General features: G+C 34.2%; 1 protein-coding gene across 3 annotated transcripts in view; it reads left to right on the forward strand.

The window, feature by feature from the left end:
- LOC111631594 (E3 SUMO-protein ligase NSE2-like) overlaps positions 1–10,864 on the forward strand; it is a 53,720-nt gene that overhangs the window by 17,722 nt on the left and 25,134 nt on the right. For 2 of the 3 annotated variants that reach the window (XM_023375863.1, XM_023375865.1), the window contains exon 2: positions 6,768–6,894. In XM_023375863.1, coding sequence (XP_023231631.1) covers positions 6,768–6,894 — 127 coding nt within the window. Of the gene's footprint in view, positions 1–3,832; positions 3,949–6,767; positions 6,895–10,864 lie in introns of those variants that run through there. The other variant, XM_023375864.1, reaches the window with a different exon arrangement.

The raw sequence follows: 10,864 nt of genomic DNA on the forward strand, positions 1-10,864 counted from the left end.
GCGTCAGTGATGGTCTAGGGTCCATTCGTATCGTTTATTCGATAAGCCAGTAAAAACCGTAGACTTCTCTAAATGCATTTTTAATATCACAATTACATTCCGAATCGCTAGCCACGATATAAGGGCTACAATTAAAAATAAAATAATAAAAACTTACTCGGTGAAATAAAATATGTGGTGGATGTACCGGTACATACAAAATATTCTTCAATTATATGAATATACTTTTAAAGAAAATTATAATTAAATATAGCTTTGCAAAGAAACGTACATAAAAATATAAAATATTCTTTACTTTTTAAATCTTAAAACAATGCACTTAGTCAAATAGCTCCCTACGAGTGACTAATGGATGGAATCGAAGACGGTTGCAGAGCACGCATATACGCGGACTGCCAAATCCCCAGGGTGCCGATACCGGTCAATGTCAAATGCCTCTTTTGTCACATCATTTGTATATCTCAAAGGACGCGACAGGGCTGTTGTAGATTTTAAACTTTTCTCACCATAGCTGTAAAAATCTAAATATGTTAAACTTAATAGTCATTTGTTTTCTAACTAATTCGTTTTAGGACAAAGTGTCTCAGAAATTTCTAAAATTTACAACTTTTCGATCACTCTCGTTGAACTGGAAAAATTTTTGTCTTTATTACATTAATAATACGAAGAAATCAGTCTCCACTGTACTCGGCTAGAGATGGTTCGGTTAAGTTTTTGTTTATGTAAAATTTCGGCTCTTTCATCAGAATTTTGTTTATGTCCCCAATTCCCTAATCGCTTACTTATTTAACTATTTCTTAAGTAGAAATAAGTCGAAACCAGTTACTTTGTACTTGAATATTTGTAGTCTCGGGAAAAAGTGAAAAGACAAATTTTTATGACAAACAGATACATAAATCGTAAATTTAAGGAAAATAAATTCTAGAGCTTTTTCTGTACCTCGTGCATCTCTCTCATTCATTAAATTTAGTTATAAATGAGGCTATACCAAAGTAACAGTTAATTTTTTAACATTGTACAAGAATTGTACACTTTTTTCTGTGTACCCTTAAAGATGGGATGTACGAAATCGTAATATCACTGGTTTAACATTTACGTCTCATATATCATTATTGCTTTAGCTGTTTAATAAATGTTAGATTTTGACTGGTGACAACATAGTGACCCTACTTGTACACCATAAACTTGCACTTTCAAAAGACTACAGATATATGAGACGTACAGTACACACTTGTGATGTAACGAATATTCGGTTACTATTCGGTATTCGGCCTATTTGGCCTATTTTTCACTATTCGGCTGAATACCGAATATTTAATCACTATTCGGCCGAATACCTAAAAACAGAGTAATAAATAACAAAAACACAGTAAATTAATCATTTTGGTATTTAGAGTTAATGTTATAGGGTTAGTGTTGTTTGTTTATATTTATTTATAACTTGTAACATGCACAAAATAAAAAAGAAAATAATATTAGTCACTTATATTTACAATTTATAATTAGAAAAATCAGCACACGCACACGTCTATCGTTGGAGAATCCTCGCACATCTGACAGTGAGGGTCTGACCCTGCCTATCCTTCTTTTTAAGCGCTCGTCTTTGCTCTTCCCTTTCTCTTTCCTCTATCGCTCTAATTCACGTATGCCTATGCATACATCTTAATACGCGCTCACAATACTTTCGATTCGTCACTTTTTCGTCGTAGATTTCCCATTTTACAATTACGTGACTCATAGCCTGGTGATAACGGAGAAAAGAGACAGGACGTCGGTATAAGTCACAGTTATGATTTCACAGATTCGAAACAGCTCGGTAGCCCGAATGACCCCAGGCTTTCGCCCGTGCACGCTAAGTGACTTTCATTACAGGCATTTAGCTTTCCGAAGTTTATGACAACAATTGTTGGCATTGACGGCCGCGAATTTCGCGCCAATAAGCTGCCTCGACTTGTTCGAGGCAGCTTATTGGTTTGATAACATAGGCTAATCCACTTGTTCGATTATGTTATCAACTCAATTTCATATTTATTTTCACTTTGCGGTCCTTCTCTGTTCTTCTTCCGTTATTTACACGTGTAGGTCATTTCATTGTTATCCACATTTGATATAATCACTTATCACATACTGCCATGACGCTCTTATCTGAACTGTCAAGAATTAACGCGATTGGCGAAGCGTAGTGACAGCGAGCCAATAGAGAGCAGGATCTTTGCCATAATACGGTTTGCGTGCCAATTTTCGTACGTGTGTTAATCAAGCCGAATAGTTTAGCCGAATATTCGGCTATTCGGCCACGCTCCTGGCCGAATATTAGGTATTCGGCCTGAGGCCGAATATACTATTCGTTACAACACTAGTAACACACACACACAAACATAATGTATGCTACAAAATTTTGACTGACCTATGTTGTATAAGTGCAGAATGACTCAGCAGGGCAGCCTTCAGATTGGTACTAATTTCAATTATTATGATAAATAAAACTATGTTTTTATATTGGAACATGGTGTATACTGCTTAAAATATTTAAACACTTCTTATTTGTTAACTGTAATAAACATGCCATCACATGTTTACAAAAGCCAGACAGCCCCGCTTTGCACGTGCATTCTCCCTGTAATTGAGATGTATTAAAATGACAATATCTGAGATTGCAACACTGAAGCAACAACATAAACTTCAGTGTTGTTGTTGTTAGAGTTTAATCCACAAAATAAGATGTGTTCAGCATCCAAAACGGCTTCACCTTCTACAAGATAATGTTTCCTGTCGCCGATATAGTCTAGAATTTGACATAAATTCAGTGATTTTTTTTTCTCCATTTGGTCCTCGCAGTAGTCGTCATCGACGGAAACTGAGTAGTCGACATCGACGGAAACATGGTCGGTTCATTACCTGTTTCGGCAGCCTTTTTTGGTTCAAAACCAGCGCCCTTTGTCGGATTTGGCGCTTGCCAATTATTTCAATGGCGTCAACATTAAACAACCCCTCTTTTCAACGTTTCTATTTTATGGTGCCCCTTGATAAGTTGCGATGTGACGTAATTAGTAAATATATATTTGTGTTTTAAACGCGGGGAGTGGAGAATAATGCCTTCCGAGCAGGGGCGGATCTAGGTTTTTCGGGTTTTAGAGCGCCTGACACTTGGGAGTCCAGGGCTTAAGCCCTATTAGTTCCTATGTAGAAGGCCGAATGGCCGAGCGGTTAAGGTGGCAACCTATCGCTCTGGGGAACCCCGGATCGAATCCGAACGGGTCGAAAATCCCCAGGAATCTTTTGGGGACCACCCCCCAAAAGATTCCTGGGGTGGTCCGTCCGGATATGTCGGGCCCCCATCCCTTACCGTCCGACCGTCCCATTGTAGGCCTGGCCGAACCCATAATGGGTCTGCTGAAAAGAGGCCCTCTTTGTGCCTACAAAACGAAAAGAGTTTAAAAAAACCCCTATGTAGATCCTCCACTGCTTCCGAGAGGTTTTTTAAAAGTAACTGGTCCCTATTCAGATGTTACAGATGTGGAGAAAACCCGGAAAACTGTACGTGGCCAACCCGTCCAGGCGAGGCACGAACCCATGACTAAACTCCCACTCTTTAGGAGACAGAACAGCTTGGCAACTGGTGACCTTTCTCGACATATTGGTAAATTACAGTTTATGCGTGTATTTTGAGTCTTGCGATTCTTATTTTCGGATCAGTTTACAGGCCAGCTTCAGGCCTGTAAATTGGCCGTAAACATTTGTTCTGTGATTGAAGTTATTGGTAGAAAGCACGAATGGTATGTTTTTATATTTTATCGTCAAATCTTGCATTATTAAAAAAGAACTCTTTCAGTTGGCTACTTTTGGGCTACTTTTTATTAAATTTTTGGCTACAAAAGCTATAAACATCTGGCAACTTGCGTGATTGTCGTCTGTCAAACTGAAATTGTCTATTGAGGAAAATTGACGGTAAGATTCAAGGGCTCAATTCAAGCTCTGAATGAGACAGTTGGGACCTTATCAGAACTGTAGAGCATATTCATAGAAGTAAATACAGTCAAAAGGAACCATACCTCTACAAGTGGCCCTTCGTGAGTTACAACCCCCCAAAAAATCAGCGCGAGATCGCGCTAAGCTCTGTTTGGACTATTACGCTTAACTATTTAGCCCATATGAGTTTGCCGGCTCTCGAGTTTTTTTTTTTTTAAACTTCGCCCTGTGGGTACTAAGAGGGCCTATTATTGCAAGCCAGGCCCACAATGGGGCTGCCGGGTGATGAGGGACGGGGCTCGACATATCCCAGTGTTTCTCAACCTCTAACGAATCGTCGCCCCCTGCAATAAAACCGTTACATAGTATCACCCCCTTCACTACAAAATTCCGATGCCGAGGGACAAGGCTAACGCCAAATTCGTACTGCATTGAATAGACTAGTGACTAGTATAATGTTATTTTTTTTAATTATTGTACGATATAACGAATAAAATATCTAATTATTCTTAATATAATGTTTCACTATATCGTCCAGAAAATTATTTTTCGCCCCCAAAATATAAATTATTGTTAATCGCCCCCGAACATGGAAAAACTCCCACATGGGGGTGATATGGCCCTTGTTGAGAAACACTGACATATCCAAACGGACCACCCCCGAAAAATTCCCCGGGGATTTTTCGACCCGTTTGGATTCAAACCCAGGTCCCCCAGAGCGGTAATCTGCCACCTTGACTGCTCGGCCATTCGGCCATGCGGACTCTTGAGTAGCCCACTTGACTGTTTGTGGAGTACGTGATGTTATATCATTTTAGGGAGGTGTGGTGGCTCTCCCCACCCAGGCACTGAGGTGCAAGCGATATTGAACACCAAAGCGCACAACTACAAGGCGAGCGATACAGCGCATTCTTTTATTCAGCGTGCTTGCAGTGCTTTTAGCGTATTTGTTTAATTAAGCCTACTGTCAGCGTGCTTAATATGCGCTTTCAGTACACATTAAGCAACCACGCTAAAAATAGTGCTTACAAGATGGACACCTCCATGAGAAAGTATTTTTTTCGACTACCAAATAATCAGTTTTTTGCTGTTTTAAATGAGCGGATTTTTAATTGTGACATACAAAAATGGCTTTTAAAGATTTCATTTGAATAGTGCGGTATGATATTGTGAATGTAACCAATGATTTTTGCATGCTTTTTTCGTTGTTGGGAATCAGTCATTGCCAATGCCATAAATAAATCATTATTTTCTTGTTTTCTTATAAATAACATCAAACATAATGGATTTTCTTCTAATATGTGCATAAATATAGCAGAAAGAAAATCATTGTTGATATCAGCCATTTTGAGATAGCTTTTTCTCCAACAAAAGTGTTTTCAACCATCGGCAGCAACTGCTCAGCACACTACTGAATAAAAGAATGCGTGGATAGCAAACCTTGACGATGCGGAGCATGGAGAATAGGCAGTATACTGATACATGTTAAAACCTACCTTTGGAGGCGAATATCTTGTGAAGGGTCTCATGTACCATACAGGTATGGTTCCTTTAACTTTTTTGCTTATATAGGGAAGGTGTACAATTCTAGAGGAGGATATGAAACTCCTCATTCAGAGCTTGAATTTTACCCAAAAACATTTATTTGATCATTTTATCAGCCATATTTAGAAGTTGATAGTGTGAAAAGATAGCTTTAAAATGCCTATTTACTTTTTTTTTTAAAAAACAAACAATCCATAAGTTATCAGGTATATTTTAAACTATTATTATTTGAGATGTACAAGAAAACTGTAACAAACATAAAATAATGCCAACATATGTAAAAGTTAAAGATTAAAAACTAAAATAAAAGTACATTGGATAAGGTAACATAATAAAATAACAAAAGTACTAAATTCTTATTTTGTAATGTTTCTTGAAAATCAAATGCACTGACTTTCAAACAGGTAAAACATTATTAAATTCTTTATACTAAATACTTTAGACTTTAACAATTTCAAGTTTTTCTCTTTCTAATATACATGGAGTCATCTGTTCCTGTTTGTTTTATAATTATATTTTGACCTGTATGTTTTGGGACATATTCTGGTAATATTAAATGACTGATGATAATATTCATGATTACAATATTCCAGCAGATTCTTGTTATTGTAGTCATGGATATTGGTACTGTTGCTGTTAAATTTGAAGGTGTGGAGTTCTGTTGATTAATATACTAATGTAATTTAAAATTTAATATACTATTATTATGCCAACTTATTAGGTTAAATGTTACAGATTCAATATTATTTTTATACATAAGTAAAACATTAGGGTGCGACTTTGAAGACGCCAGTGAGCGAGAATATGTGGCAAGAATAGGCAAGACACAATAAATATCAAACCCTGTCAGATATGTGTGAGAACTGAGAACCAGAAATTTGCTCATGCCGGCAAGATTTCTCGCTTCTCGCTTGTGCATATTTTCCTTTGCGAGAACTATATCACTCACAACCTCTTGCTCACTACTAAATTTGCATCTGCATAGTCACACTCTTACTTTAAGAAAAATGGTTTCATGAAAAATTATAATCATGAATATACTATGTTACATTGACAGTTTGAAAAGGTTATAAAATATAATATAGTTATCACTTATCTCCTCCATGTGCTGAATTTTATATAAAGGAAGTGTATGTCTTCATAAAGCATATACTTCCTTTAATATTTAATTTATATATGAAACAAATTAAATTTTAGTTAAATTCTATTAGATTTTTATAATTTACTTTTTATTTTGTTTGTATTTTTTTCAGATAATGTCTTCACTTTCTGTGATAAGTAATGAGTTGTCCACTTTTAGTGAATTAGAAAAAATTATTAGTAATGGAAAGAATATAACTATTGATATTGCCCAGGATCTTTCACAAATAAACAAGAAAGGTATTGCAAATCGATAATTTCATATACAGTAAAACCTGTCTAAAACAGAAACCTGGCTAAATGAGAAAAAATTTTGGAACCACAATTTTCTGTGTTAAATTTTATAAGTCAGAAACCTGTGACAGAAAAGGAATAGATTTTTCTTTTGGTATGAAGAACAAAATTTGACATGAATAAAATGGAAAATTAAGATTTCACTTACAGACAAGTAAATAAAATTACCTCCAGATATAACACCACTGGCATGACAAACAATTCCAAAATGAGGGCATATACAGATATGAAGTCTTTCTTGGAATTAACCAGGGGCAGAATCAAATTCTTTAAGAATTGAGGACTCAAGAATTGAATGAGTTTCTGATGATTAAGCTCAGGAGAACATGCAAAATTCATGAAAACAATGAGAATAAGGTGACATAATGCTGCCAATTTGCCTTTTACAGAGTACAGTAGTTAGTAACAAACTAGTACCACTTAGTTCTCAATTACTGTTATATTCCAGTTATCATACAAAGAGAGTTGAGACCATTATTTTATTATAAACCTATTCAATATAATATATAGCATTCGACTCTGACATCTTAAATGTATTTTGGCACATTTTGCTGTACCATCTTCAGTTAGATTTATTTCAGCAAAAAGTGCCAAAATTATCAAAGTTGAATGCTATTGATATATATTATACTAGCAGATAAGCTCGGCGTTGGTTGGGCAAAAAGTAACGATAGCGAAGATTAAGATTATTACATTACAGCCAATCTTACTCATTTTCACAGAATGCATGAATTAGGTTCCCCTATTTCCAGACTAATTATCAATAGAAAATTTTTAGATGGGTCTAAAATTATATTCGATTTAACACAAAAAACCGCATCTGCGCCTGTAAATCTTGCACATTGCTTTCTCTTAATACTTCCATTCTTAACACTTCCATTGTTGAAGCCTTAATCCTGTCCCTTTCCCTGCGGGGGAGAGAATTTTGAAAAATCCCTTGTTAGTGTGCGTTCTCGTGACATACCCTAAGTTTCAACTCCTAACTGTGCTGAAATGCTCGTATACATGCGCGCCATCTATCATAGGATAAATGTACTATGCCAGAAACATTCGCGGGCGTGTATTAAACAACTTCCCAAGGTTTCATGGCAATCGAATAAATGGTGTAATGCATGAAGGACACACAGACAGACATATATTTGTTTTTATATATATAGATTGGATAGGTTTATAATAAAATAATGGTCTCAAGTCTCTTTGTGTGATAAGTCCTAAAATAACTAGAATATAACAGTAATTGAGAACTAATTAATGAAAAAGGGAATAAGAAGCGCGTCTGTAGACATATAATATTAAACTAATATTCAAGAATAACGTGAGAATTACAGGAGGTTGAAGTTAATGATTCATTATAGATTTAAAATTCTTCAAGAAGTCTGCACTTGTTTGAATTTTCAACAACAGAGCAAATGCTAGTTGTTGGTACTGGAATTGGCTTGTTTGCTGGTTATGTGAGTTTATGAGGAATACTTTCAAGAACTCTTAGGGTACGTCCTATGTGGCAGTGAATGCGCTTCCAAGCAAAGTGAACAAACTTGTTCAAGCAAATGTGCATGTCTGGAGTAATTGCATTTAGCATGCAGCAACCACCAGATGACAAGGTCTATATAAGAAGGTCGGGACATGCTTCTTAAGCCGCCATTTTGGGGCTTTTTGAGTCGCGTGTTTTAAGCAAACTCATACGAACAGTCAGTTTTATACGACATTAATTAAACTAAAATTGCATAAATCCAGCGATTTTCAGTCGAAAATATAATAATGATTTTGGATGATTACGCAACCCCAATTTTATGTAACTTTTCGATCAAATAGTTTAAAAGAAACAATCATCTATATCATTTTCTGTCGTGATTGAAACTAATTAAATAGGTGCTAAAACTGTTGCAATTATGTATGTAGACACTTCGTAAAGTGATGCAATAACATCAAAGGAAATTTAAAGTATAATAAAGAATATACAATGAAGTTATCCAAAATTTTATTTTAAAGCATTTACCAATTTAATGCATTTAAAAAATAAATACTGGACTAACGTTTAATTAATGAACATTTTTGGCTTTACAAAGGCTTAAACGTCATATTTTCCTAATTACATAAAATTTAATCAAAAAGGATAATATTAAACATAATTTAATGATATTTTTAACAGAACTTATCTGAGACATAACTTCTTTCTCTGTAAACACACAAGATACAAATGCTAAATTACATAAAATGATCCTTTATTCTTGTATAAAAAGCAATTTCACCAAGTCACATCACAAATAAATACTCAAAATTTAAACAATGAAATTATTTATGGAGACAAATGAGAAAACATTTTTCAACTTCACTTTACAACTTTTTTTTGTTCAATATAAAAAACATGATCATACATAATCATGATAAGAATCACCTGCAATGTCTTTTATCCAAGTATCACATTGATTTTTTTGAGAGAATATGGATAAGTGTTTTATAGTTATGATGATATGTATTTCAAAAGAGAAATAAGAGAAGATATGATAAAGAAATAAGTTTTCTATATGACTTAAAGTATAATTTCAGATCAAAACCACACAGATAGACAAATATTTAATATTTACTCCATCCCTTCCAAATGGAGTATATTTTGTGTTTCCTTATGCATATTCAAAAACAAAATATTTTTAATCCAGAAGACTAATTTTCAAATGTCAAATAAAAATAGGATGATATGTCACATAGTTTATTATTTTCATAGTAAATATATAATTAAAACACTATTTTTGGAGGTCAGCAGAAGTATGCATAAATGAACTTTTGCTTCCATACAGTTTTTTTACACTTAAAGTACTGTACATATCTCTGGCAAAAATATAATCTCACTGACAGAAAAGTTGAGATTAACAAATCCTTGATATTGTGTTGACAAGAATTTTGTATCACTTGAGTTACCAATCTTGAAGTGAGTTGTAACAGATTTTTCTTTAAATTGTCTTTGTTGTTTAGGAATGAATTAATATGCTTTCTAAATGTTTTTTCACTTTCCCAAACAATGTTGAATGCAATCTTTGTTGGATGAACCAAATTACCTTTACTTAGAGTAGTGGTCCATTCATTTTCCATTGCTTCTTGCCTTTGAGTGAGTTTTTGTATCTAAAATTTAAAAAATAGATTATATATAGATATATATACTGTATATAGTATCTTTGAAATCTTATCTTATGTATGTTTAACTATAGCTGTATAACAGCAATATTATTTAATGTTTTCTGATTTCTTTATTGTTTTCATTACATAAAAGTATAGTCAGTTTTCTACTCAAACATCAGAATTCAGATTCATAATATAAGATATCATTCCATGTTTCACATTACAAAATAAAAGTAGGTCTAAAATTGTTTTAAATGTAAATAAAACATTTACCTGCAGTTGTAGTCTCTTGTTTTCTAACTGAAGTTTTTCATTTAGTTTATCTGAAGTATTTTCATCATTTTCTTCAGTTGTTTTTTCTGTCACGGCAAGGTTCACGGAAGACTCCACTAGAGCTATATAAAAGAATATATTATAAGTCAAAACATGTTAAAATAAATATTTTTTCATACTATATAACATTTCTCGCAAAAACAGATGGAATTGAACATACAAGATTTTCAATAACAGCCAATTTACAGGATAAAACACCGAGAATACTCAAACAAAACAGCCATCTTTATTTCAGATGAAAAGAGAACAGTTCAGCAATTAAATAATCTTACCATTGGTTTTTCTTTCTTCAGGAAGTTTTCTTTCCCTAATAGGCCTCCTTATCGTAATAGATTTAGGAGGATTGGGCACATTAAAAATTGTGGGAATCGCATTCCATTTTAGCAGCTTCCTTCCGTCAGCTCTTTTCAGTTCAAACTGCGATTCTTCGAAATGAAGCTGAACAACAAATAATTTAATGTGAGCTCAC

Source organism: Centruroides sculpturatus, unplaced genomic scaffold, assembly GCF_000671375.1.
Source record: "Centruroides sculpturatus isolate CEXI.00-Female unplaced genomic scaffold, Cexi_2.0 scaffold504, whole genome shotgun sequence".
NCBI classification, from domain to species: Eukaryota; Metazoa; Arthropoda; class Arachnida; order Scorpiones; family Buthidae; genus Centruroides; species Centruroides sculpturatus.